The sequence below is a fragment of the Nerophis lumbriciformis genome, linkage group LG11 (genome assembly GCF_033978685.3).
Source record: "Nerophis lumbriciformis linkage group LG11, RoL_Nlum_v2.1, whole genome shotgun sequence".
Taxonomy (NCBI): Eukaryota; Metazoa; Chordata; class Actinopteri; order Syngnathiformes; family Syngnathidae; genus Nerophis; species Nerophis lumbriciformis.
This window is the reverse complement of record NC_084558.2, coordinates 32416123-32443369: the sequence shown is the minus strand read 5'-3', so window position 1 is coordinate 32443369 and position 27247 is coordinate 32416123. Positions and strand designations below refer to the sequence as shown.

The following is a 27247-nucleotide window of genomic DNA, read 5'->3' as shown; positions in this document are numbered from 1 at the left end:
CTTCCTGACCATCTTCGTGTTTGTGTGCATCTGCTATTCACACGATGAGGCCTTTCAAGCGCACTACGTAACTATGAGTGTTCAAACACCAACGTCGTTACGCTGTTCTTCATTCACTCGTATTCATGTACCCTAATGACGTACTCGACTTTGGTCAAATCAGACACGGAGAGGGCGTGATGAGAGGTGGGAATTATGGATGTTATTAGAGTTTTATGCTGCCAATTCCGATACCGATCATCCTTGAGTGAGATAGGCCGATAGTAATACCGATCACATGTGTTAACTGTTCACGTTTCAATGCATGTATGGTGAGTGCTAATGACAATGTAACAATATCAACACACTATTTCAATTTGTTCCTTATTCCCTTTTATCACATACAATTATTTGATCAAAACAAAGTCAACAGTACACAATAACTAAACCAAATCAAAAACTACTATTTAAAACTTATTTAAATCATTTAGTTTTCGCCTTCATAGTGTTTTTGTGTCCAAATTCACACCCAAATGCAATAACCTTAAGTTTGTAAGCATCAACAAAAACAAATACAAATATTGGTCTGATCACTCTCGTTAGTTAGTTTCAGTTTATTTCGATCATGCATACAATACAATTACAATGTCATGCATCACATATTTCCAGTTGTTTCATTAAAGCAGGAGTAGGAAGAAGTAGATTTTATGTAATCCTACCCCTTTTCATATCAAAGCAGTTTTATCCCATTACTTTGTTCTCTGAGTTATTGTGTAGAAATATGGGTAAACTACAAATATGCGCTTCATTCACTAACGGTGTTACAATTAGAATAATACACAATGTTGGATATAGAGATTTATTCAATCAAATATATTTAAACAAAACAACATCCATTTTCTACCGCTTGTCCCTTTCGGGGTTGCCGGGGTTGCAACAATTATTCTAAATTTGTATTCATGTTCAACACTTAAGATCTTTAGCATATCAGTATGTGGATTTATATTATGGACTGGATTAAGGAAGGAAATCAAACAATGCACTAAAATGATTCAGTTTAGAAAACTGTTCACACTACAAAAGTTCACAGAGTACAAACAATTATGATAAACATCTTGAACCTTTTTAAAAAAAAAAGAATCGACAATTCATCTCCTAGGCGAACAATAAATTACTTAACTATTTATTTCTGAGAACTTTAATTATTGTGTACATGTTTACATGTCTAACATTAGTTTATGTATTTAATGTTTGTTTACCTACTTATTGTAAATTTAATTATTTACTAATTTATTTATTCACTGTTCTGTTATAGAGAACAAAGAAATGTGATATAACTGCTATGATAGAAATGCTTAAATATCCTCTGCTTCTTCCTACTCTTTTTTTGTAATGAAACAACTGGAAATATGCGATATATAACGTTGTAATTGTATTGTATGCATGTTTGAAATACTGAACTGAACTGTTGGTAACAGAACAGTAAATAAATAAATTAGTAAAGAAAATAATATACAATAAGTAAGTAAACAAATAATAAATGCATAAATAAATATTAGACATACAAACATATACCCGATAATTAACGTTCTCTATAAAAAAAAAGTTAAGTAATTTATAGTTCACGGAGATGAATGAGATTATCTATTTTTCTTCTTTTTTTTAAATGTTCAAGATGTTTATTATAATTCTCCTTCTTTGTGAACACTTGTAGTTCAAAACACTTTCTTAAACTGAATCATATCATTGCTTTGTTTGATTTCCTTGCTTAATCCATTCCAAAACATATGTAATTCCACATACTGATATGCTAAAGGTCTTAAGTGTTGTGCGAGCATACAAATGTTCTAAATTAGATTTTCCTCTAAGGTTATATTTCTCCTCTTTTGTTGAGAAGAGCTGTTATAAATTCTTGGGTAGCAGGTTATATTTTGCTTTGTACATAGTTTTAGCTGTTTGCAAATGCACCAAGTCGTTGAATTTCAATATTTTTGATTCAATAAATAAAGGGTTTGTACGTTCTCTATATCCAACAATATGTATTATTGTAACTGATCTTTTTTGTAACACCGTTACAGCGCATATTTGTAGTTGTTTCCCAATATTGCTACACAATAACTCAGATATGGTAACACTATACTGATACTAACCTTAATATCGTCACTGCCAATTTACACACAAATTGTTGTTATATTATTCTCTTTTTAACTCTTGTTGTTATTATAAGCTTAATTCTGCTGTAAAGTGGTTCCTTCCCCACTTCTTAAACTTTACCAAGCACTTATTTATTGGTGTTGTTTAAAGGCCTACTGAAACCCACTACTACCGACCACACAGTCTGATAGTTTATATATCAATGATGAAATCTTAACATTGCAACACATGCCAATACGGCCGGGTTAGCTTACTAAAGTGCAATTTTAAATTTCGCGCGAAATATCCTGCTGAAAACGTCTCGGTATGATGACGCCTGCGCGTGACGTCACGGATTGTAGAGGACATTTTGGGACAGCATGGTGGCCAGCTATTAAGTCGTCTGTTTTCATCGCAAAATTCCACAGTATTCTGGACATCTGTGTTGGTGAATCTTTTGCAATTTGTTCAATGAACAATGGAGACAGCAAAGAAGAAGGCTGTAGGTGGGAAGCGGTGTATTGCGGCAGGTGTTGTGCCGGATAACGCACCCCCGCCGTAGAATGCACCCCTTGACTGTTGTGCCGGATAACACAGCCGGTGTTTCATTGTTTACATTCCCGGAAGATGACAGTCAAGCTTTACCATTGGCCTGTGGAGAACTGGGACAACAGAGACTCTTACCAGGAGGACTTTGAGTTGGATGCGCAGACGCGGTACCGTGAGTACGCATGCAGCTGCGGCTTCCAAACATTTGATCGCTTGCCCGTACATGCGTGCCGCTATGTGCATGTCACGTACATAACTTTGGGGAAATATATGTGCTGTATGAACTTTGGGGAGTTGAAAGGTACTTTGGGCTGTGGGATTGAGTGTGTTGTGCAGGTGTTTGAGTTGTATTGGCGGGTTATATGGACGGGAGGGGGGAGGTGTTTGTTATGCGGAATTAATTAGTGGCATATTAAATATAAGCCGGGTTGTGTTGTGGCTAATAGAGTATATATATGTCTAGTGTTTATTTACTGTTTTAGTCATTCCCAGCTGAATATCAGGTCCCACCCGCCTCTCACAGCATCTTCCCTATCTGAATCGCTCCCACTGCCCTCTAGTCCTTCACTCTCACTTTCCTCATCCACAAATCTTTCATCCTCGCTCAAATTAATGGGGAAATCGTCGCTTTCTCGGTTCGAATCGCTCTCGCTGCTGGTGGCCATGATTGTAAACAATGTGCAGATGTGAGGAGCTCCACAACCTGTGACGTCACGCTACTCGTCTGCTACTTCCGGTACAGGCAAAGCTCTTTTATCAGCGACCAAAAGTTGCAAACTTTATCGTCGATGTTCTCTACTAAATCCTTTCAGCAAAAATATGGCAATATCGCGAAATGATCAAGTATGACACATAGAATGGACCTGCTATCCCCGTTTAAATAAGAAAATCGCATTTCAGCAGTAGGCCTTTAAAGTCAGTTTAGCTTAACTATTAGCAGGCCTGCTCCTGGTTTTCTCTCAGTGTGTAACATGTTTAGCCTTGTTCTCCAGTGATAATGTTAGTTGAGGACGATACTTAAGACACTACGAAATGCAGTTAATTTGTCGTAATGGAAGTGAACATTATTAGTTTAGGGGAGTGACTCCACATGTGAATGGAGATACATCATTAGCTGCTAGCCACTTGCCAGTCAGAGAGGATCAGTATTTGTGATTAGCATTAATTGGCAATAGTCAATCACATACTTTTTCACGAAAATTGCTTTGATACCGATTGGTGGCTGATCACTCGGCACATTCCTAGTCCCTACACGTTATTTTATCTACTTTGTGCAGTGAACCCTGACCACTGGTTGCAAAGCAGCCTAAGGACATAGTGCTACCACCACCAACCTGGAGTTGCTTCAGTTGTTCAGAAATTGTTCCAAAAAACATTCCAACTTTTCCTTCTTTGATTTTCACTGAGTTCTTTGGACGTGTTCGGTATTAAAAGTATTGGGTCAATCAATAATTATTGTCAAACAAATATTTAAAGGGAACCTGGGAGGATTTTAATCTTTATTTAAAACACTTCTTTCCAGTTTCAGTTTAGCAACTAATCAATTTAAATACTGCTCCATTTTGACAAAACAGTCCTGTGTAAAATGTTGTGAAGACCAATCAACATGGAAGTCCAAATTATGGTGCGTTACAGTTGTATTTCAGATATCCTCGTCAGAAATTGTAACTCTTCCGAGGTCGGATCTTCAACTCTGAAAGTCGGAGAGTCCTCACCACCCCCAAGTTGGCTTTAAGGATGGCTGTTCTGCTAGCAATAGCGTCTGTGTTTCCTCCTCATCCTCAGTGTTTGAAGGTTGCAGAAATGGTGGCTATTGTTCCATAAGTTATTATTCAGATAAGGAAAGCACAACAATAGCTCCAGTGGATGTGGCCATCTTATTTTCCGCCCTTTGTAATTGGAACGCTCATAACTTTGCTGTGACGTGATTGCCAGGTCCGACTTATGGAACACACCATCCGTACGTCCACCTTGCTGTGATGTCACAACATAGCCCATTGGGGGAAAAGAGACTCCAAAACACTGAACACCCAAACTGCATGCAAACTCACACCCAAATGCATTAGCCATTTGATTTGATGCGTTGGCATTGTTTACCACGTCTATCCAAGATTGTAACAACATTTATAAGTCAGGAAAGGCGAAATAAATCATAGGTTCCCCTTTAAAATACAAAACACCAACTGCAGTCAACCATGTTAAGTTACTGTAAACGGGGTTTGTTGAAATACACTAGAGTACCTTCATCACCCTGAGGGATAATACAATATGAAAATGTCATACTCCAGTTATGGATGGATGGATGGATGGATGGAAATGAGGAGCTGGTCTGAGAAGTAAAAGAGGAGCGATGTTTATATGTTGTTAATATTCAGTGTTTTAATGTTCATAGTTATTACTGTAAATCCCACTTTCTTTATTTTCATGTACATTTTGGGTGTCCCATTCAGTAAAAAACTGTAAAATTCCATTGCGTTTTTTTTTTGAGGTGGTCTGTTTTTAGAATTCTTTCGGACATTGTGACTTTTGGTATTGGTGTTCCTGGAAAAAAAAGGGACCCAAACACACATACTGTACAGCAGATTTTTTCACAGCTACATTTGTATATATAATTTATACACACATACACCTTGGCCCCCCAGACACATTTTTTTCTCTCAACGTGGCCTCCGAGTCAAAATATTTGCCCAGCTCTACTTTACGGACATGTTTTACTTTGTGAAGAAAAATTGACTATTTTATTTAAATGAACTGCATCTTTTTTGTTTGCATTATATATTTTTTCAACAAGAATAGAAAGAGCACTAACAGACATTCTAAATCAGTGGAATAAGCGGCAGAACAGCTCTTAAAGGTATATTAATCAAGCCATTCTTTTTTAGAAGATATTGTTTTATTACCTGAACTACAAACCAATAACAAAGTCATTATACCAAATATATCAGTACATTTTAATGAGACCACAATGGACTTTATTCATCAGGTAAATCTACTTAAAATGATATCAACCATACAATTGATGATTTGCTTCTCTGGTGCATGTTCAGCAGAGGATTTGATTTTTTTGTTGTTTCCTTCGACTCGATACATCATTACACTGTTTTTGCTAACAGAGTCAATATCGAATACAGATACACTAAATAGCAGAATCAAAGAGAAACATAATTGACAAGTCATTGAACATTATTAAAAAGTTACACCTTTCATCCAAAGTGCTTCCTCAGTTGTAGGTTTTAGATGTTAAGCTCCCTACTCAAGTCTTTCAAAGTTGTACTGTATCTCCGGGGGTGGTCATATTAGGATTGTTTTTGCTGCGTGGGCCAGGCGTGACGGGAGGAAGACCGTCTTGCACACCAATGTGTTAGTTTGTCCGGTGGAAAAACAACTTGTTAGTGGTCGCTCTTACCAAAAAGTGAGGCATTTTTTGGGGCGGATAGACGCTAGAACATTGTGATATGGAGATGATCGGTGATGGTGCAACCCTCCTTCTCTGTTTAAAGAGGGCCTTGTCATGACTGTTTTGGACTTTTGTATTATTTTGCTTTGTTTGGTGTTTATTTACGTTCCAGTGCTCTTTTTTCTTGTTTCTACTTCCTGTGTTGCCTCCATTTTTGGCCATGTAATCTCTGGTCCAAGCGGTGGTCTCCTCACCTGTTCCTGATTGCCTATCAGGAGGGTTTATCTGCCAGTGTAGCCCTATGGATGAATAATGGATTCTCAGTGGAAGGTGCTTGGGTGTTTTGAAAGATGCTTTTTAAATCCAGCTGTAAAATTGTGTTTGAAATAGTATTTAATATTTTTCAAAAATGTTTACTGTAAAGTAAAAAAGAAATTACTATGTAAATCGTATTTCTTATTTGCTTTATGAATGAGTGAATTAAGTTATTTATTGTCATTGCTTCAAAAAGACAACGAAACACAGTTTAGCATCATCGGAGATAGAAGCATTACCATTTATAAATAATTATAAATAAAAAAATCTATGGAGCACAACATAAATTACAAAAGTATACAACGTAAGAAATAAATAAGTGGGACACATATACACCGTAATCTATCCATTACACAGTCGTAGTTTGGCGCGTCAGTTGAATGATGGTAGTGATGGTGCTTAAGGCCCGTGGATCGAAGCTGTTTTTATTTTGTTTGTTTTGCTTTTGAGATACCTGAACCTTTTCCCCGAAGGTAAACGGGCAAACACATTGTGGCCAGGGTGATTTTGATCCGGTATGATGCTGCTGGGCTTCATTGTCAGACGGCCATTGTAAATGTCAGTGAGAGCAAGCAGTAGGGAGACGATGATGCGTCCTGTTGTTCTCAACCCCTTATGGAGGTTGTTCCTGTTCTTTTAAGTACGTCTGGCGAACCACAGCAGTGCATCAAAATGCTTTCAATCACTGACATGTACAAGTTTTTGAGCAGGGGTGGGGGGAGATGGACCTATTTCAGCCTCCTCAGGATTTACAGTCTCTGCTAGGCCTTCCCTAGATGTGCTGGACCTCCTGCACCCAAATGCAGAGAGTGATGTGTACAGTCTGTTTGGATTTCCTGAAGTCAACTATCATCTCTTTTGTTTTGTAGACGTTGAGCTCCAGGTTATTGTCAATATCCCAGTCTGTCAGGTGCCGGATCTCCTCTTTGTAGACTATCTCGTTGTTCTCTAGAATCAGTCCTACAACAATGGTATCATCGGAAAACTTAACAACGGTGTTAGTGGGGTGTGAGGGGGAACAGTCAAGGGTGAAAATGGATAAAAGTATTGGATTCAGGACACATCCCTGTGGTGGGCCTGTGCTGAGAAGGTGTATTTCCCCATTTAGACAGTTTGCGGACGTTTTTTGAGGAAGTCCAGCATTTGACCAGACTGTGGTCATTTAATTTCTGCTTTAACTTATATGGAATGACTGTATTGAAGGCTGTGCTAAGTCTACACATATCATTCTCATTTGTATTACCTCTGTATTTGGTAAGAATAGTTTCTGTAGCAAAGGCTTGTTTGGGTTAGCTTTAGAATAGCTTTTAGTTAGCGTTTAATTCGGCACGTTTGAAAAGTACATGCAAACTGTCAGTTCCACACACGGCTGTGAGAGAGGCGTGCTCGCGCTGCAAAGACACATACGATGGACAGAGAATCCTTTGTCCTACGTGTCAATCAATCAATCAATGTTTACTTATATAGCCCTAAATCACGAGTGTCTCAAAGGGCTGCACAAGCCACAACGACATCCTCGGCTCAGATCCCACATCAGGGCAAGGAAAAACTCAACCCAATGGGACAATGAGAAACCTTGGAGGGGACCGCAGATGTGGGGACCCCCGTCCCTGGGCAACCGGTGCAATGGACGTCAAGTGGATCCAGCATAATATTGTGAGAGTCCAGTCCATAGGGATTTAACATAATAGTGAGAGTCCAGTCCATAGTGGGGCCAGCAGGAGACCATCCCGAGCGGAGACAGGTCAGCGGCGCAGAGACGTCCCCAACCGATGCACAGACGAGCGGTCCACCCCGGGTCCCGACTTTGGACAGCCAGTGCTTCATCCGTGGCCACTGAACCTGTGACACCCCCCCCCACCCCCCCACCCCCTCCACGAAGGAGAGGGGAGCAGAGCAGAAAAGAAACGGCAGATCAACTGGTCTAAGAGGGGGGTCTATTTACGTGTGTGTATCAACATATTTGAACTGTCAGAAAAAGAAAAAAAAAGTTAGACATATTGTCTATTCAGCAACATCCTTTTATAATTTCATAGATGCTAGATGACTTAAAGAGCTAATTGAAACTAATGCGTTTTATTTAATATTTTTTTAAAGACGTTAGTTTTTTCCAAAAATAATATATATTACTGACATATATCCTATATTATAAAAAAAAACTTCTTGAAGAATGTATTTTTAGAGTCTTGAGCACATATGTAATGTAGGGCTGGGCGATACTGTATATAGAATATTTTCGATATATCGCTGGTTTGTCTCTGGGATGTAAAAAATGACTATATTGTGAGTATTCGAGTATACGTTCTCACGCAGTTGCTTTTAGCTGCGGGCATTACAATACAGGCTTCTCTCACTATTTCTTGTCTCTTCTTCTCACAGAGACGTAAAACAAGCGCACCTTCTTACATACGTCACATACTGTCGCGCGTGCAACGTCATACGCCCTCGCGGAGGAGAGAGGTAGCGGCATTGGTAAAGTAAAGGCTGCGTCTTTCCCTGCGCACACGAATGACATAGCTCGCCCAGAGCTGACGAAAAATTCTCAAACAGGTCGCATTTACGTCGTTATGCCATTGAGACTGAAGTTTCTTTCAAGTGAAAGAAAGAGTACTTTGTAGCGTTGAGACTGGCAAAATAATACGATCTGTGTTAATTTGGTGTACAGTGTAAACGGGGTCCAATTTTTTCAAGAGGAGTACTAAAGTGTTTGACACATTTTTATTACACACCAAATCGCTGCTGTTGTGTCCTTGGGCAGGACACTTCACCCTTGCCCCCCGGTGCCGCTCACACCAGTGAATGAATGATGAATGAACGATAGGTGGCGGTCGGAGGGGCAAACTGGCAGCCTCGCTTCCGTCAGTCTACTCCAGGGCAACTGTGGCTACAAATGTAGCTTGCCACCACCAAGTGTGAATGAATGATGGGTTCCCACTTCTCTGTGAGCGCTTTGAGTATCTAATAATAGAAAAGCACCATGTATCAAATCCATTATTATTATTATTATTAGTGAAATGAATAGTGAGGGAGAGGGGGAAGACCTACAGTACAAATTTAAGTTTCAAACTTTGCTATGACTTCTTTGTTGAATTTAGGTGTTTTTTCATATTCTTCATCAATGTTTGGCATTTGTGTTATATCCAACAACACCTGGACAAAGTGCTCTTACATTTTTAGTTTGCATCACCTGTTTGTATCACGGCACAACATGTCACACTGTCGTGACTCTACAGTCGTGTGTGCATTCTTACGAACTAATCTTTAAAGTAATTTGAGCATGTCAGGTATATTTATGTTGTGATCTAAAAAAGGAATCCAAGTGCACATCTGTAAAAGTCTCTCTTTAACAACCAAAAATCACTGGAGAAAATAAATAAAGACACCCCTAAAAAAAAAGTTCAGCTCCAGGAAAAACGGGTCAAAATCTGTCCACCTGAGAAAATACAAATAACAGGATTACAAAAGGTCCAGGGAAAAAGACAGAGTACGTATGCTCAGACTAAACTCTACCGCAGACAACGGACAAACTGGCACCGGCTGAGTGGAGATCCAGGGTTTAAATCTGGTGGTTGATTGGAGACAGGTGGGCTCAGACGACTGGCAGGAAAACCACCCTCATGACACCAGCACGTGTCGCTCTCTTAGCACAAACAATTTCTAACCTGCCATTGAGGTTGCTTATTTGTATTTTTCATACTTATTTTCACAGCATCTTATCAGAACATGACATATTCACCACTATTGAAGGTTTAGAGCAGGGGTGTCAAAGTCAAGGCCCGCGGGCCAGATCCGGCTCGCAATTGAATTATCTATGGCCCCCGGGATTATATTTGATTAGCATGCGAACCGGCCCGCAGGCCACAGCCGCCTACTGCTGTTTTGCACTACCAATTTACCAATACTCCCAGGGGACCCCATCAAGTCATAAAAATGGGGTCCCACAGTACATTTTTGGGGTCCCATTAACCGTTTTTAAAACAAATGATTCATGTATATATATCTTTATATATATATATATGATATATCCTGTTATATCTCATATTCTATATTGTGTTTTGGAAAAAGGTTGTCCTCAAGATAAAAAAAAATAATACAAAAGAAAACTAGTTTTTACGCATATGTAAATATATTCAGTTATTAGGTTAAAGTACCAATGATTGTCTCACACACACACTAGGTGTGGTGAAATTATCCTCTGCATTTGACCCATCACCCTTGATCACCCCCTGGGAGGTGAGGGGAGCAGTGAGCAGCAGCGGTGGCCGAGCCCGAGAATCATTTTGGTGATTTAACCCCCAATATCAACCCTTGATGCTATAAACATTCATTCACTTTATTCTTTCCTTCATGGATCTTAACTTTATCGCTGCCGGTATTTTTTTCTATATTTTATTGTAATATTTTCAGAATGTGTTTGTTCTATTTTTGGCCAAAGTAAGACAAAAACAATCTGAAGGTGTCTTTATTTTTTACTTTTAATGCAATGATTTTAATAGTCCGGCCCGCGTGTGCACAGATTTTCCTCCATGCGGCACCTGAGCTAAAATGAATTTGACACCCAGGATTTAGTGGCCTTGTGATTAGAGTGTCCGCCCTGAGATCGGTAGGTCGTGAGTTCAAACCCTGGCCGTGTCACACCAAAGACTATAAAAATGGGACCCATTACATCCCTGCTTGGCACTCAGCATCAAGGGTTGGAATGGGGGTTAAAACACCGAAATGATTCCCGGGTGCGGCCACCGCTGCTGCTCACTGCTCCCCTCACCTCCCAGGGGGTGAACAAGGGGATGGGTCAAATGCAGAGGACACGTTTCACCACACCTGGTGTGTGTGTGACAATCATTGGTACTTTAACTTTAACTTTAACTTCAGAGGGTATGGCATGTTCTCAATTGAATCTAAGTGCACTTGGAGAAAATTGTCCCTGCCCAAATCTTCTTTGGACACATTTCTGACATTTTAGGGCCACTGGGTCCTTTAAGGTTTAGTCCTAGTTGCTGGATCCCTTGGACCTTTAGGACTGATATGGCGCTTTTGGAGGAAACCTGGGACATTAAATCTTTTCTAGGGGAGCCTGAGACAATAAACTTTCTTGGATCAAAGGTAAAAGTTTGGAGCCAATTCTGGTGGAAAAAATGCCCCTGAAATTCTGAAACCCAATTTAAAAATGCTTCAATACAGCCAAGGAAGTAGTCTTTCCCTCATGCAAGACCAGAAACACAGACTCCTAGGCTCACAATGATTTTAATTGGTTTAATACTGTATACTACATCTTAATTTAGCTCTGTGGGGGCATGTTTTGCAGACGTACCGGTACTCAATAATAAAAATAAAAAAAAGTGACCAACGTGTGCTTAATCATACTAAAACTGAGAGAATATATGAAAACTAAGACATATTTTTGGTGCACATGTAATACAGTGATGTTCATCATGTAACTTGCGTGTCCAAGAGAACCAAATAAAATTACCTAACTTTAACGTTGCTAAAACTAACAATCAACATTATCTTCTCATTGTCTTTTCTTTGTAGGTTCTGGACCCCCTGCAGACCAAACAATGGTCATCGAGGAGTTCCGCTATCTGTCACAGAAGCTATTTGTCTCCATGTCTGTGTTTGCTGGTTTGGGAATCTTGCTGGGCGTCATCTGCCTCACCTTCAACATCTACAACAGCAATGTCAGGTCTGCAATCTCACCTTTTACTGGAAAACTGCAAAACTCAATGTGTTTGGGGTTGCACTTTTCTCTGTAATGCAAAAGGGAACAATTTATCACAATGTTGCTCCCTGAGGTTTAAAACTATTCTACCTGAAGTTTGTTTGTTTGCCAACCAGCATGCATCACTCTGCTGTATTTTACCTTGCTAAGATTGAACAGCAGGAAGGCTTGCTAAATGATGGTGCTGGTTCATTTCAACACACATTCTCAAGATTTACTACATTATAAAAGTGACTTTATTGCTTGTGGTAATTTGCTCAAAATCTTTAAATATTTGATGGGCATTATTTATTAAAGGCTTGCGCATTCTCTTTTTTAACTGCTTGATTGCATCGTTACTGTTTTAGTTGACACTCACTGGTCCTCAAGGGGTCATTTCCTTCAGTAGCAGATAGCTGTTTCTAGGATTTAAGCTTTAGAAAAAACGTGCACTATACTTGCTCATCACAAAACACATACACAATAGTTAGTATGAATGTAGTGGTGCAATATGCTGTTTAAAGCTGCTGGTAAGGTGGATACGTAGGGGGCGCTCGTGTTCCGAAGAGCCACGATCATTGTGACCCCGCCGTCTGTCTAGGTCAAACCATCTAAGATACTCCCCTTCTGCACACGCACTGAGACAACGCCAAGTTGCAAGAGCGGTGTTTGGAGCGATCTATGCTTACCTGTTTAACAGCAGCATGGCAGCCATTGCATCAGTTTCTAAATTCTTCTGTTAGTGAAGATCTCTTTTGTGTGTAGGCACACAATGGGAACACGCGCGCATGTACGAGACAGCTCTGAAAGCCAATCAAATCCAACATAGATGTGGGACGGCGTGGCTCAGACTGTATTGTGGCCGTGCAAGCAACTTGAGGGTGCCAGCTTCATACTTGCCAACCCTCCCGAATTTTCCGGGAGACTCCCGAAATTCAGCGCCTCTCCCGAAAACCTCCCGGGACAAATATTCTCCTGAAAATCTACCGATTTTCAGCTGGAGCTGGAGGCCACGCCCCCTCCAGCTACAGCCTTTTTTCACGTCCGCTTTCCCACGATATAAACAGCGTGCCTCCCCAATCACGTTATTCCATACGAGGCGTCCGGCATACCGCCGATGAGCATGGTGCAGACGTAGAAGATCTTCTCGGCGTCCGTGTTGGCGCACACGTTGCCAAAGCTGACGCTGGTCAGGCTGCTGAGGGTGAAGTAGAGGGCGGCGATGTACGAGCTGCGCACCGACGGGCTGCCGACCATGTTGTTGACGTAGGGCATCTCCAGGCGTTTGCCCAGCTCATGGAGCCATCCTCGGGGAAGAGACGGGAGGACACAGGGTGACAAGAACTAAATCATCCAGGATAGAGATAAATTGTATTATTATGTTTATCTTACCTAAAAATAAATATATTTATTAATTAAAAAAATAAAATAAATAAATAAATGTTTACTATATTTTGCTAAAAACATCAAAATTAATGGTATTTTTATTTGTATTTTTTATGACTCCTTATTACATCCAGCCATTGAATTATACATTAAAATATACATATTTGAAATAATAAATTTTAAATTATCATAATAATTCATTTAAAATGACCATATTTAATTATTAAAATAATTGCTTGTTTATCAACAACTTTCGCATTTTATTCATTACATTTTGAAGCTCTCAGAAGCCAAGTTATGTTATATTCCTTAAGATTTATTTATTTATTTGTGCAAGTTTGAAGTATCAATTATCCAAACACAGTTTGTTAGATATATATATATATATATATATATATATATATATATATATATATATATATATATGAAATACTTGGTGAATTCTAGCTGTAAATATACTCCTCCCCTCTTAACCGCGCCCCCACCCCAACCACGCCCCCGCCCCACCCCCGACCACGCCCCGTGTCTGTTACTTTAAAAACATTAATAGCGGGTTTTGAAGGCAACATAGGGAACTCCCATTAGCTGCATATGCAAGCGTTTTTTATTTTTAGAATCCTAAAAAAAAAAGACATATGTGTTCTTGTCATAATGATCATCATAAGGATTGTGAAATACAGGCAAACATTCCCAAAAAGTTTAGTTCCCCTTTAAAGGGGTCATATTATGATTGTTTTTTCTACATGAAAAACACTTCTTTGTGGTATACATAACATGAAATAGTGGTTACTTGGTCTTCTCCCCGTCAGCCGTGTTCTAGTTTTATCGCTTCTATATCAAATCTACTGGCAGATATAAGTTATAACCGTACACTATGTTGTGTTAGAAATGGCAATAGCGGAGGATGCACCACAATTACATGGTATGTAGTCTACAAGGAAGTGTTTGAAATGTTGATTAAAAATCATAATATGGCCCCAAAATAAAGCCAAAAGGACAGTGGGTATTGTCTTTACCTTGATAACAAACTTCATATAAATGATTATGTTGGTTGTGTAAATTATATGAGGAATACTGAGAGACACTGCCGGTGAATATTTGGTAGGGGTGTCTCGATCATTTATTGATATAAAATATCAGTCCAATATGAGAAAAAAACAGGTTGTGATTTATTATGTTCGATATAAGAAGTAACGTCTCTTCTTGCTAGCTTAGTAGACAGAAAACCGGCTGTCCCTATTTGAGAGCCTATTAAAGTACCAGTAGAGTGGAAAAGCAAGTAATAGATTTTATTTGTAATATTGAAACTATTACCATATATATCTGATGTATGACATCGAAAGACTTACAAAGTTTTCGAGTAAATTGATATGATCAAAATACAAACCCTGTTTCCATATGAGTTGGGAAATTGTGTTAGATGTAAATATAAACGGAATACAATGATTTGCAAATCCTTTTCAACTCATATTCAATTGAATGCACTTCAAAGACAAGATATTTGATGTTCATACTCATAAACTTTTTTTTTTTTTTTGCAAATAATAATTAACTTATAATTTCATGGCTGCAACACGTGCCAAAGTAATTGGGAAAGGGCATGTTCACCACTGTGTTACATCATCTTTTCTTTTAACAACACTCCATAAACAATTGGGAACTGAGGAAACTAATTGTTGAAGCTTTGAAAGTGAAATTCTTTCCCATTCTTGTTTTATGTAAAGCTTCAGTCGTTCAACAGTCCGGGGTCTCCGCTGTCGTATTTTACGCTTCATAATGTGCCACACATTTTCGATGGGAGACAGGTCTGGACTTTAGGAGGAGCCAGGAAAGTACCCGCACTCTTTTTTTTACGAAGCCACGCTGTTGTAACACGTGCTGAATGTGGTTTGGCATTGTCTTGCTGAAATAAGCAGGGGCGTCCATGAAAAAGACGGCGCTTAGATGGCAGCATATGCTGTTTCAAAACCTGTATATACCTTTCAGCATTAATGGTGCCTTCACAGATGTGTAAGTTACCCATGCCTTGGGCACTAATGCACCCCCATACCATCACAGATGCTGGCTTTTGAACTTTGCGTCGATAACAGTCTGGATGGTTTGCTTCCCTTTTGGTCCAGATGACACGATGCCGAATATTTCCAAAAACAATTTGAAATGTGGACTCGTCAGACCACAGAACACTTTTCCACTTTGCATGAGTCCATCTTACTTGATCTCGGGCTCAGAGAAGCCGGCGGCGTTTCTGGATATTGTTGATAAATGGCTTTTGCTTTGCATAGTAGAGCTTTAACTTGCACTTACAGATGTAGCGACGGACTGTATTTAGTGACAGTGGTTTTCTGAAGTGTTCCTGAGCCCATGTGGTGATATCCTTTAGAGATTGATGTCGGTTTTTGATACAGTGCCGTCTGACGCATCGAAGGTCACGCTCATTCAATGTTGGTTTCCGGCCATGCCGCTTACGTGGAGTGATTTCTCCAGATTCTCTGAACCTTTTGATGATATTACGGACCGTAGATGTTGAAATCCCTAAATTTCTTGCAATTGCACTTTGAGAAACGTTGTTCTTAAACTGTTTGATTATTTGCTTACGCAGTTGTGGACAAAGGAGTGTACCTCGCCCCATCCTTTCTTGTGAAAGACTGAGCATTTTTTGGGAAGCTGTTTTTATACCCAATCATGGCACCCACCTGTTCCCAATTAGCCTGCACACCTGTGGGATGTTCCAAATAAGTGTTTGATGAGCATTCCTCAACTTTATCAGTATTTATTGCCACCTTTCCCAACTTCTTCGTCACGTGTTGCTGGCATCAAATTCTATAGTTAATGATTGTTTGCAAAAAAAAAAAGTTTATCAGTTTGAACATCAAATATGTTGTCTTTGTAGCATATTCAACTGAAAAAGATTTGCAAATCATTGTATTCCGTTTATATTTACAGTTACACAATTTCCCAACTCATATGGAAACGGGGTTTGTAGTATCAATCTCACCGAGATTTTTGAGCCATTTTGAGAGAAAATGAGCTAGCCAGACGTGCACGTCATCGCGTGACACAGAGGTAGGGATCACAGATCATTTCATCACCAAAAACAATGCAAATCATGCAGACTTTGTGAGAGGCAACAACGATTACTTTGGGAATAATTATGATCCAGAAAATTATATTGTTAATCCTGAATATAAAGAGGGTGAGCTACAAGTTTTAGAATCTCTGCTAAACAGATCCAGCTTTAGTGACACACTAAGCATCATGTCGCAGTATTGTTTAAGTGCTAAATAGGAAATACAAACTACAAAAATTAAAACAATAGCTTACTGTACAATGTCTGCTCTTACTTTGATGACGACTGATAGAATGTCCATATTTTCCCGTTTTTATGAAGAATTAATTATGACGCACACGAAGAGTTAACCAGGAAAAGTCTCTCTGCAGACACTGTCTTCGGTTGTGTGTGTTGGTCCCCATCTAATTGAATGTCACAGATGAACAACTTCTAGATTAATGGCTAAATCTTTCCAGTATCCAGATGAGAGGCATGATTTATAATCTAAAATAACTTTGGCGAGCCGAGACGTGATGATGCAGGAGCAGCAGGACATTGCGGCCAGCTCACAGTAAAAGCAGCAAAGGGTTACTTACCTGTTTGTTATCAATCCGCCGCTAAAAAGTAGTCTGTCTGCGTTAGCGCTTATAATAGCAACATCGCTAATATTTGTTTAATATTCAGGTCACGATATGTGTATAGTATGGTCGTCCCGATACCAATATTTTGGTACCGGTACCAAAATGTAATTAGTTGTTGGTACTTTTCTAATTAAAGGGCACCACAAAAAATTGCATTATTGGCTTTATTTTAACAAAAAATCTTATGGTACAATAAACATATGTTTCTTATTGCAATTTTGTCCTTAAATAAAATAGTGATCATACGAGACAACTTTTCTTTTATTTGTAAGTAAGCAAACAAAGGCTCCTAATTTAGCTGCTGACGTATGCAGTAACATATTGTGTCATTTATCATTCTATTATTTTGTCAACATTATGAGGAACAAACTGTAAAAATTGATTATTAATCCACTTGTTCATTTACTGTTTAATATCTGCTTACTTTTTCTTTTAACATGTTCTATCTACACTTCTGATAAAATGTGATAATCTACCTGCACTACCATGAGCTGATGTAACGAAATTGTGTTCTTATCTGTACTGTAAAGTTCAAATTTGAATGACAATAAAAAGGAAGTCTAAGTCTAACTCTAAGTCTATAATCACGTATTTGATACTTTACATTAGTTTTGGATGAGACCACAAATTTAGGTATCGATCCGATACCAAGTAGTTACGGGATAATACATTGGTCATATTCAAAGTCCTCATGTGTCCAGAGACTTATTTCCTGAGTTTATAAACATAATAGGAAATTTAAAAAAATATTTTGTGATGCTAAAAAATATCGATGTGCTCATAGTAGTGGCGACTAGATACGTTCCTGTACTTGGTATCATTACAGTGGATATCAGGTGTAGATCCACCCATGGCATTTGTTTACATTGTGACGCCGGTGATCTACGGTGTGTAGTGAAGCATGTTTAGCTATTCCTCGTCCTGCAGGGATGATACTTGTAAGAAACATACTTATTTGTCGCCATGGAGGCGAGGATTAGTGATTTAGTAGTATCTAAAACACTGCCGACTGCGGACGGACGCTAGCTGCTAGCTAGCTAGCTAGCCATGTCTAAAAGCACCTCTTCCTGAGGGCGTTTCAGTGTTATAACTTCACCTTTATCGTTAGTTTTTAAGCCAAAATGTGTCCATTCTCCCTTTTCTGTTTACACACTGTGTCTGTGTCAAGCTGGCTTGTTACAGTGGGCTCAAACAGGTTGTATTCCCTCCACTACATCACTGCCTGAAGTATTTTCTCTATACACGGATAGTATACATTCTACCCTTGTGTTGTGTTCTGGTGACTGATTTAAAAGTTTTATTTCTAAAAAAATGTAGTTAATTGATCAGCCTGACCTAAAAATCCAAGGATATCAACAGACAATTCAGTTCTGGGGAAAGGAATGTTCCTGAATGTGTGGATGTAATGGGGCATGTTTTCTTTTTAGTATGATGATTAGAGCCATTAAACCATTTACATTTACATTAATGGAATTTGGACACTTTGGTCCAAAGCAACTTACCAGGCAGACACTATTGTCTACCCTGAGCACTTGGTCCACCACCTGTTGCTGATGTGATGCCACGCAACAGATTCCATTCCCTGTTGACGTCATTACATTTTGTAAACAACATGACAGTATCTGAGACGGAAAAGAAAGACAAACTATGGAAACTCAGACTCTGGCTTGATTCATTCAGAGAGAAATGCCTGCAGGTGGTACCAGAAGAGCACAACTCTGTGGATGAGATGATGATGCTGCAGACACTGCAATACAGGATACACCAACACACAATGCAGAAAGTGTGATGTTCGCCTTTGTTTTACAGATGACAAGGACTGTTTTCAGGACTTTCACCACCAATGAAAGTCTTCATGACCAATGTCATGAAAAGAAAAAAAGAGGGGAGAAAGCGTTTTTTAAGAGTTTTATCTTGTTTCATTTTTTATATTTGTAATAGATAACTTCATAAAAATAGAACTAATGTGTGATTATTATTAATGGTATATACCGTTATGGGGATAAGTAAGCAATCAACCCTGCAAATGAACCCTTAGTTGTTCAGACAACGTGAGTACAAATACAGAAATTCTGCTCCCATCAAAGCCCAAAGTTGCAATATTACAACATTTCTCTAAAAACATGCATAAACATTTTTTTTTTTTAACTCTTCAATTTCTGCATCAAATGCCTCCTACAACAACATCTGAAAGGTCAAATATTTTTTTTTAGGGTTTTCTATATTTGGGTCTTACAGGGTTAATAATGTTGACAAAATAATACAATGGAAAATGACGCAATATGTTACTGCATATGTCAGCAGACTAATAGGAGCCTTTGTTTGTTTACTTACTACTAAAAGACAAGTTGTCTAGTATTTCCACTATTTTATTTAAAGACTAAATTGCAGTAAGAAACATAGGTTTAATGTACCCTGAAATGTTTTGTTAAAATAAAGCCAATAACGCAATTTTTTTGTGGTCTCCTTTATTTAGAAAAGTATCGAAATAATTTTGGTACCGGTACCAAAATATTGGTATCGGGACAACACTCTGAAGTAATTTACATGCAGTTAAGCACTGCTAAATGAATTATAACTAAATTAATAGATATTAACAATAATAGATTTGTTTCATAAGGAAATTGTCAATAAAATGTATGCACAAATGAAAATACAGCCTAATAATCTCCAAATCCAAGCGTTAAACAGTTTTTAACTGTTTTAACTGTCAGAGCCAGAAGTTGCTCTTTATTTATGTGACATTTACAGTTCATATTCTTTCCTTTTAAAGTAATGCATCATCTTTCTCACAAGCATTGGATAGATGCTGCTTATGTTTGGACAGCTTCAGTGCTGCATTAGATAGTGTGAGCCCAGACTCCACACACTGAACCCTCGTTACCCTCATTGGCAAAGTTGTGTTTTATAAAGTCTGGAAAGTAATTATTCGTGGCTTTTGTTTGAGCTTGTCTTGTGTCACTCAGTCAACTGACTCAGAGCCGTGTGTAAAGAGAAATTCGTCAGGAAAACGAAGTTTGTATTTGTCAGTTATTTATGAATCCCATCTTATACAGTATATATGGTTAATTGCCTTTTTTTTATGAGCCTGATCCAAGCTTAAGGTTTATGTGTTAAATAAATAATGTTTTAGATTGTCAAGGTTGTAAACTGTAAGTAGGTTCGATATAATTATTGAATATGATTAAAATCATGAGTAAGATTACTAATTCAGTGTTAATCTTGAGTGGGTTGAGGGTCCCTCTGTAGTGGAAAAGTTGGGTGCCGAGGTCAAAAAGGTTAAGAACTCTTGCCGTACACGACATATGTTGCATTGTATCTGGTGATTGCTGATTTGTGGGGATTTTTATGTTTTCTAGTTAGTCGTATTAAGCCTTTGTCTTAAATCAGCTTGAATAGGCGCCAGCTTCCTTGTGACTCTATAAGATAAGCGGATTCTGGGTGTAAAGTTGGTTGGTTGGTTTGGGCCACAGATGCAGAGACAAAGGTGACGTACAAATAACAGTATTTGATTGTATGTAAATATAAATGTGATAATGATAATAATGGATTAGGTTTTACAAAGCGCTTTTCTTGAAACTGTAAGCACTTTACAGTGAGAACTGAGAACCCATAATTCATTCATTACACATCACACGATGATGTTGGTAAGCTACATTTGTAGCCATAGCTCGCCAAGGGTATGTAGGCTGACCGTCGCTCTAACATCTGAGCCACACTGCCTCAAATGTATGAACAGGAACTACAGTAAAGGTAACTAAATCACTATGACTGAAAAAGTCTAAGCAGAACCAGCTCAAAGCAAAAATGGGCAAATGGAAAGGAACGAGGAAAAGTGGGAAGATTCAGCAAAGATAGATCATTCTTTACCATGGGATGTAACAATTGTGATTGTGACCAAAATATTACGATTGTCATTATTATCAGGGTATTGTTGAATGTACTCAAAAAGTACTTGGACACACTAAAATAGTTTAACCAAGCTGTATTGAAAAAATCAAATACATAAAAAACACACACAATATCCTTTCCTTGACAAGAACAAACATTAAATATTGTTCTGGCTTCTTTGGGGCCATATTATTGGTATTAGAGTGTTTAAATATGTTTATCTTCTTCTGTTTCTTTAAGTGTTTTTTAATGATAAAGGCTAAACAGCGTTCTTTACTTTCGGTTAATATGACGTCACATGGGTTCACTTACTGTCGTATGTAGAAACGTCCGCGTATTACTCTTCATATTTACCTGTACTGTATAATACTTTTAAATGACTTGGTTTATTGTCTGAATAGCTGCCTGCGAGCTTCTTCAGGAAATAAGCAGTATCACCAGTCCGTGAGTTCATCTGAGTGCAGCTATTAAAAATATAATTAAAATAAATGAGGTGATCAAACATGGTTACGATCATTTTGTTTTAATTATTTTTTTTAATTTACATTGTTATTAATACCGGTAATTGTTACAACCATGTGTAAGAGCAATAGTCAAATCGATGATGAAAAAACCAATGCCTGTTCAGAATGCAGCTGAGAAATGGTGGTCTTTTTGCTGGAGCTTAGTATTTCAAAGGTGAACTGATTGCCAATCAGCTCCAGCTGTGCTTTGCTTTTTGCCCCTCACTGGAAAAGAGGTGATCTGAAAGGGGAGCAGAGGACAAAGCAGTGGTATCATGGAAGAAAAATGGTATTTATGTCATTAAATATACTTTTGAGTGTGATAAAAGGATCATTGCACTGCTTTAGAGTCTATATGCCTTTGTGCCAGACGTCATGATATTTGATGTGAAAGTGTCTTGTAGGCATGATGGACCCAAACGTTAACCTGACACTAGCCAGACCCTTGTAGTTCGTTGAGCTCCACACAAGGGTCAGGGCTCGAGGGCATTGCAAACTCCTTCCAGATAGCAAAAAATAATGAACCAATCAGGATCGCCGAGCGGGATTTTATAGATGGGACGTAACGTCGAAGCGACTGTTTAAATCAAACAACAATGGCGGCATGCAGCACTCGCTGCGTTGTGTGCTGACATTAATGCTGACATTGCAACGGTTTTGTCGAATCTATCGACTATTAATTATTTAAAAGATAAACAGAGAACGGTTTTGAAGGCATTTATTGGTGGCAAGGACGTTTTAGCTCTTCTTCCGACCGGGTTTGGATTTCCAAGCGTCGCTCTCATCAGCGTCACAGGTCGATTTCGATGTGAGTGGTTGAAGTAGCACGTCATTGAAGATAACGGACAAGTGGTTTATCCAATCACATACAATGATTATTTTACAAGGCCCCGCCTTCTGAATTACATCTCCTATTGAGAACTCTCAGATTCTTGTGTGGAGCTCAGCGAAGAGTCAGGTTACCCAAACGTAGAAAACATGAAAAAAAACCATACTTTTTGACAAATGATGTGGATCAAGCACAAAGCACGACTTGACTACACATCAAATAATAGACGTCCGGCACAATGTTGATGAAGCAACAAGAGTGGAAGAGAAACCAGGGAACCACAGCAACCATACAGACTGATTACATGACAGCCGACAGCTGAGCAGGACACAGGGGGAAGGTAGGAAAGAAAGGAGGGGATTGGACGAATGTGGTGAATGTGACCAGATGATGAAACCAACAATTAGCACAAGACACAGGGAAAATATGAACATACTGTGAATCAATTTCAACTAAAATCCAGAACATTTTTCACATGCAATTGGTGTATATCCTGATCCAATGACCCTGTACTGTAATGTCTATAAAAGATGTGCCGGTCCAAATTGAAGCGCTCTTTTTAAAACTTAATACTAAAATAATTAATTGTCCAGGTCCGTATGGGACAGTGTCTGTGTTCGGACTTGGACCGTGGTCCACCAGTTAATGATCCCTGGTCTAAATCTAACAAGAGAATAATTACAGTAGAACCTTTTCAATTCAATCTCATTTTCTGGGCCTGGTCCCCGCGTCAATCGTGGCACCTCGGTGCGTTGCATGGTATTCTGCAGTGTTGCAAGGCGACCTCTTCCTCTTTCCTCAGGGGGAGGATCTGCCAGGGCAGTTGCTGGATGTTCCATCTCCATCCTGCAGGTGGGCGGCTGGTTCCCTTGGCCCCGTGCTGGGCGGTCCTGCTGCGGCTGACTTGGGCGGGACGGCCCCTGCCGTGCTTTCCTGGGGGCGGCTGGGCTTGTGGGGGGCCCAGTTGCTTGCTGGGCGGGGCGGTCTTCCCGTCGGCTGCGGAGAGTCTCTGGGCCCCTCGGGCAGGGCGTCCCATCTTTCTGCCCATGTGGGGTATGGTCTCTTGCTGGCTTGGGGACTGGTTATCCTCTGCTTCTCCCGTGGCTTGTCCTCTGCTGGGTGCATCTGTCTACGTTTGGCCGCTGGCCTGCCAGGTGGTCCCTTGTTCCCTGGGCACCGCACCTGCTGTTTTGGGTTGGGCTCTCTGGGTTGCTGGGGTCGTACTTTGGCGCCCGCATATACTGGGAGACAATTATATTGTACAAACAAACACAAATACATACGTACATACACACAATTATTCATACATATATACATACTGTACATAGGTACATTCATTCATACATACATATGCGCACACATTGGTCCTTACCCACATACATAGGTACAATTGCTCCCACATTCATACACAAATACAGTACATACATCCACATGCACATTCACTGTACAAACATATACACATACTGTACATACACAAGCACATATACATACATACAGTCATGCATAAAATAATCACGTTTCATCAAACATACTGTATATTAATGTTGTTCCCCTAGGAAAAACTGGGTAAAACCCGGCACACTGATAAAGCTTAACCTATTTGTACTATAACAATCTAGAAGGTTAATATAGTTTTCTTCTCTTTCTTCCCCTCTATTTATCTGCTTTCTTTTGCAATTCAATACATATATGTATTGTTGCATTTGAAACAATTGCATTGTTGATAATAAAGGTAATTATTATTGTTATTCATTATTGATAGTGGCGGCGTGGCGCAGTGGGAGAGTGGCCGTGCGCAACCCAAGGGTCCCTGGTTCAATCCCCACCTAGTACCAACCTCGTCATGTCCGTTGTGTCCTGAGCAAGACACTTCACCCTTGCTCCTGATGGGTGCTGGTTAGCGCCTTGCATGGCAGCTCCCTCCATCAGTGTGTGAATGTGTGTGTGAATGGGTAAATGTGGAAGTAGTGTCAAAGCGCTTTGAGTACCTTGAAGGTAGAAAAGCGCTATACAAGTACAACCCATTTATCATTTATTTATCATTATTTCTATTGTTAGTTTGATGGCTCCATTTGCAGTGCAATAATGTTCATTGTCATTTTTATGTTATTAATAGTTACTGCTATTAGAACCTTTTCAATCCGGTTTCAGGGCAAATCACTCTACGGAGACAGCCCTCGCAAAAATGACTAATGATCTACTGCTAACGATGGATTCTGATGCGTCATCTATGTTGCTGCTTCTTGATCTTAGCGCTGCTTTCGATACCGTCGATCATAATATTTTATTAGAGTGTATCAAAACACGTATTGGTATGTCAGACTTAGCTTTGTCGTGGTTTAACTCTTATCTTACTGACAGGATGCAATGCGTCTCCCATAATAATGTGACCTCGGACTATGTTAAGGTAACGTGCGGAGTTCCTCAGGGTTCGGTTCTTGGCCCTGCACTCTTTAGTATTTACATGCTGCCGCTAGGCGACATCATACGCAAATACGGTGTTAGCTTTCATTGCTATGCTGATGACACCCAACTCTACATGCCCCTAAAGCTGACCAACACGCCGGATTGTAGTCAACTGGAGGCGTGTCTTAATGAAATTAAACAATGGATGTCCGCTAACTTCTTGCAACTCAACGCCAAGAAAACGGAAATGCTGATTATCGGTCCTGCTAAACACCGACATTTATTTAATAATACCACCTTAACATTTGACAACCAAACAATCACACAAGGCGACTCGGTAAAGAATCTGGGTATTATCTTCGACCCAACTCTCTCCTTTGAATCACACATTAAGAGTGTTACTAAAACGGCCTTCTTTCATCTCCGTAATATCGCTAAAATTCGTTCCATTTTGTCCACTAGCGACGCTGAGATCATTATTCATGCGTTCGTTACGTCTCGTCTCGACTACTGTAACGTATTATTTTCGGGTCTCCCTATGTCTAGCATTAAAAAATTACAGTTGGTACAAAATGCGGCTGCTAGACTTTTGACAAGAACAAGAAAGTTTGATCATATTACGCCTATACTGGCTCACCTGCACTGGCTTCCTGTGCACTTAAGAAGTGACTTTAAGGTTTTACTACTTACGTATAAAATACTACACGGTCTAGATCCGTCCTATCTTGTCGATTGCATTGTACCATATGTCCCGGCAAGAAATCTGCGTTCAAAGAACTCCGGCTTTTTAGTGATTCCCAGAGCCCAAAAAAAGTCTGCGGGCTATAGAGCGTTTTCTATTCGGGCTCCAGTACTATGGAATGCCCTCCCGGTAACAATTAGAGATGCTACCTCAGTAGAAGCATTTAAGTCCCATCTTAAAACTCATTTGTATACTCTAGCCTTTAAATAGACCCCCTGTTAGACCAGTTGATCTGCCGTTTCTTTTCTTTTCTCCTCTGCTCCCCTTTTCCTTGAGGGGAGGGGGGCACAGGTCCGGTGGCCATGGATGAAGTGCTGGCTGTCCAGAGTCGGGACCCGGGGTGGACCGCTCGCCTGTGCATCGGCTGGGAACATCTCTACGCTGCTGACCCGTCTCCGCTCGGGATGGTGTCCTGCTGGCCCCACTATGGACTGGACTCTCACACTATTATGTTGGATCCACTATGGACTGGACTCTCACAATATTATGTCAGACCCACTCGACATCCATTGCTTTCGGTCTCCCCTAGAGGGGGGGGGTTACCCACATATGCGGTCCTCTCCAAGGTTTCTCATAGTCATTCACATCGACGTCCCACTGGGGTGAGTTTTTCCTTGCCCGTATGTGGGCTTTGTACCGAGGATGTCGTTGTGGCTTGTGCAGCCCTTTGAGACACTTGTGATTTAGGGCTATATAAATAAAGATTGATTGATTGATTGATTGATACTGCGCTAACTTCTTTGCTATAATTATTCGTATCATATTTGTACATATCGTATTTGCTGATGCTGTTCTGTTGTTGTTGTTTTTGTTTTTGCTGTTTCTCTGTCTTAAAACCCTTTTGTCTCCGCCATTTCTCCCTTTGCCTTCCTTTTTTTCATTCTTTCTAACTCCCTCCTGTTCCAGTCCAGCTGTGCCAAACAATAAATAAATCAACTTAATAAAGTAAAATACAAATAAGGCGAAGTATAAGAGAAGCATCCCACATTTCTCTTTTTAAAGTAAATCTGTACAATTAGATATGGACATCTACATCAACAATACAATTTGCCTGAGGGGCTGGACAGGACAAAAAATTAAATTAAATGTGTGTTTATGTCGACATGTTGTCAACTTAATTTTTTATCACTGTGACATTCTGTCTACAAACCCCGTTTCCATATGAGTTGGGAAATTGTGTTAGATGTATATATAAACGGAATACAATGATTTACAAATCCTTTTCAACCCATATTCAATTGAATGCACTACAAAGACAACATATTTGATGTTCAAACTCATAAACTTAATTTTTTTTTGCAAATAATAAATAACTTAGAATTTCATGGCTGCAACACGTGCCAAAGTAGTTGGGAAAGGGCAAGTTCACCACTGTGTTACATCACCTTTTTTTTAACATTCAATAAACGATTGGGAACTGAAGAAACTAATTGTTGAAGCTTTGAAAGTGGAATTCTTTCCCATTCTTGTTTTATGTAGAGCTTCAGTCGTTCAACAGTCTGGGGTCTCCGCTGTCGTATTTTACGCTTCATAATGCGCCACACATTTTCGATGGGAGATAGGTCTGGACTGCAGGCGGGCCAGTAAGTACCCACACTCTTTTTCTACGAAGCCACGCTGTTGTAACACATGCTGAATGTGGCTTGGCATTGTCTTGCTGAAATAAGCAGGGGCGTCCATGAAAAAGACGGCGCTTAGATGGCAGCATATGTTGTTCCAAAACCTGTAT

At 39.5% G+C, this 27247-nt stretch overlaps 1 protein-coding gene across 6 annotated transcripts in view; it reads left to right on the top strand.

The window, feature by feature from the left end:
- The window catches only part of gabbr1b (gamma-aminobutyric acid (GABA) B receptor, 1b), a 580862-nt gene that overhangs the window by 457682 nt on the left and 95933 nt on the right, over positions 1-27247 (top strand). For all 6 annotated transcript variants that reach the window (XM_061966778.2, XM_061966776.2, XM_061966777.2 and 3 more), the window contains one exon: positions 11906-12056. In XM_061966778.2, the coding sequence (XP_061822762.1) occupies positions 11906-12056 (151 nt within the window). The remainder of the gene's footprint in view (positions 1-11905; positions 12057-27247) is intronic.